The 2,627-nt window shown below is 42.3% G+C and overlaps 1 protein-coding gene across 1 annotated transcript; it reads right to left on the bottom strand.

Moving 5' to 3' along the window:
* Positions 1-1,002: 1,002 nt before the first annotated feature.
* LOC100435187 (olfactory receptor 5A2) lies at positions 1,003-2,073 on the bottom strand. The gene is given in 2 exon segments (XM_002821741.4): positions 1,003-1,494; positions 1,496-2,073. Coding segments are annotated over 2 exon segments (975 nt in total). The 5' UTR covers positions 1,979-2,073.
* Between the last annotated feature and the right edge of the window lie 554 nt (positions 2,074-2,627).

Here is a 2,627-nt window from a genome sequence, read left to right as displayed (position 1 = left end):
TTTGTTCAGTCATTAATGCCTACTGTTCTTGCACTGCTATAAAAATATTCCTTAGGCTAGGTAATTCATAAACAGATTTAATTGGCTCACAGTTGTTCAGGCTTTACAGGAAGCATGGTGCTGGCATCAGCTTAGCTTCTAGGGAGGCCTCAGGAAGCTTACAATCATGGCAGAAGGCAAAGGGGGAGCAGGTACATCACATGACAAAAGCAGGAGCAAGAGAGAGAGAGGAGAGTGAGAGGAGAGAGAGAGTGGCAGGGGGTTGGGGGGAGTGCTACACACTTTTAAATGACCAGATCTCACAAGAACTCACTATCATGAATACAGCACCAACCCATGAGGGAACCATCCCCAGGATTCAAACACCTCCCACCAGGCCCCACCTCCAGCACTGGAGATTGCAATTAGACATGAGATGTGAGTGGGGACAAATATCCAAATTATATCAAGGACCAAATCAGAATTCTTGCCTTAATGCATCTAAAGAGTATGAAAACTCTCCCATCAGTCACAGGGGCTCCTATGGCCGTGATTCTGAAACACGGGAAGGTATCTGCCCTGTGTTTTCATGAGCTCTAATGAAACCATTTGAGAATCTCAGAAGAGGGAAAGGCAACTGTGTTTAGAAAAAGCATCATCCTCTTCAGGTCATTATACCATGTTGTACCTTAAAGATCACCACACTAAATGCTGGACTAACATTTTTTCGATGATTTTCCTCCTATACATACAAACTCTGTTTTGACGTTCCAGGATGTTTTTTTGTCATGGTGAAGTTTTCTGCTAGGTAGAGCATTTAAAATCTCAAACTATACAATGCTATTCATTTTACAAAGTAACAATGGCCAAAATGTTTTCTAATAACCAACAGGCAAACTATTAGTGAAATCTTAAGAATTAGAGAAAAAAACCTGATTCACACAATTCATTCTATAGATCAACTAGTTTAAAATTACGTAAATGTCTGCACAATTGACCCAGCTCACAGCTTCATTATAAACATTAGCCCAAGGTCATAAAAATGAATGGTCCACCGTGAGAAATCCTGGGGTCTCTTCCCATGGCTTTCCTCATGGCATTTTTAATCTCCTTATTCCTAAAACTGTAGATGATGGGATTGACTGTGCGGATCACCAAGGCATAGAATATGGACACCACCTTGTCCCTGTTTAGGGAGTAGCTGGAACTGGGTCGCATGTACATGAAGAATCCAGAACCATAGAAGAGGGTCACAGCAGTCAGGTGAGAGGCACAAGTGCTGAAGGTCTTTGTCCTACCTGTAGCTGAGCTGATCTTCACAACAGCGGCAACAATGTAACCATAAGAGATGAGGACCACCAGCACAGACACTATTCCAACGACAACACTGACTATGAAGGTCACCACCTCGCTGCTGAAGGTATCAGAGCAGGACAGAGCCAGGACTGGAGGGAGGTCACAGAAAAAGTGGTTGATCATATTGGGCCCACAGAAATCATGCTGATACACAGAGTATTGTTTCAATGAAAGAACTAAGGAATCCACCCACATAGGCGCCAACCACCATCTTTAAACAAAGTGTGTGGGATATAAGGACTGTGTAAAGCAAGGGGTTGCAGATTGCAGCATACCGGTCATAGGCCATAGCTGCCAGGAGAAAGCATTCAGTCAGCCCCATCCCACAGAAGACAAAGTACTGAGTGGCACAGCCAACAAAGGAAATGGTTTTCTGTTCTGTGATGATGTCAGACAGCATCTTGGGGGCACTGGAGGACACGTAGCAGATGTCCAGGAAGGACAGGTTACTGAGGAAGAAGTACATGGGCGTGTGCAGGTGAGAGTCCATCTTAATGAGGGCAATGAGGCTTAAGTTCCAGGCCAATGTCAGGAGGTAGAGCCCCAGAAATAACACAAAAAGAAAAATCTTCATTTGAGGATGGTCTGAAAGTCCCAGGAGAATGAATTTTGTCACAATTGTGTTGTTCCTTCCTACAGCCATAGGCCTGCTTCCTGCATAAAGGAAAGAAGAATCCTGTGGTCAGTTAGATTTTGTTTGTTATTGTAAGAGTGGGTATTTCCTAGAAGATCATACAAACAGTCAGCACCAAGTTAAACAACACCCAGTTAAAGCCCAGCCACCTGCTAGGCAAAGACTTTTCAGAGGAAGTCAGCCTAGGATAATCAGTATGCTCTAAGCTTGTTGACCAAAAGAGAATCAATCTAATAATAAAGTAGAAACTGATTGGGAGTCAGAAGCCTGAGTTTTGTCTTCAGCTCCATTCATAACTTGCTGGAGACTTTGAAAAAGTCATTTCTCCAGATTCTCATTTTCCCAAATGGGAAATGAGAGGGTTGAATCAGATGAGTTTGAAGTGTCCCTTTGGACTTGGGTTCCCTATGGGTTTTTTAGACTTTCTGACTTGAAAATAAAGTGTAAATAAATAAAGTATAATAAAGTTAGGCATTTTTATGCATTATAGATCTTTAGTATGAGAACTCAAAAGAAGGGAACTGAATTCAGTGGGCTACAATTTTTGACATATTCCATTTTGGGGGAGGAAATCCAGGCAACGGTCTAACAATCTATTCTTCTAGGTAGTAAAACTAAGTGGGAAAAAAATGTGTGTGTGTGTGTGTGTATACATATT

This window comes from Pongo abelii, chromosome 9 (genome assembly GCF_028885655.2).
Source record: "Pongo abelii isolate AG06213 chromosome 9, NHGRI_mPonAbe1-v2.0_pri, whole genome shotgun sequence".
NCBI lineage: Eukaryota > Metazoa > Chordata > Mammalia > Primates > Hominidae > Pongo > Pongo abelii.
Note: the sequence above shows the minus strand (reverse complement) of the source record. Positions and strands in the feature narration are given on the sequence as shown.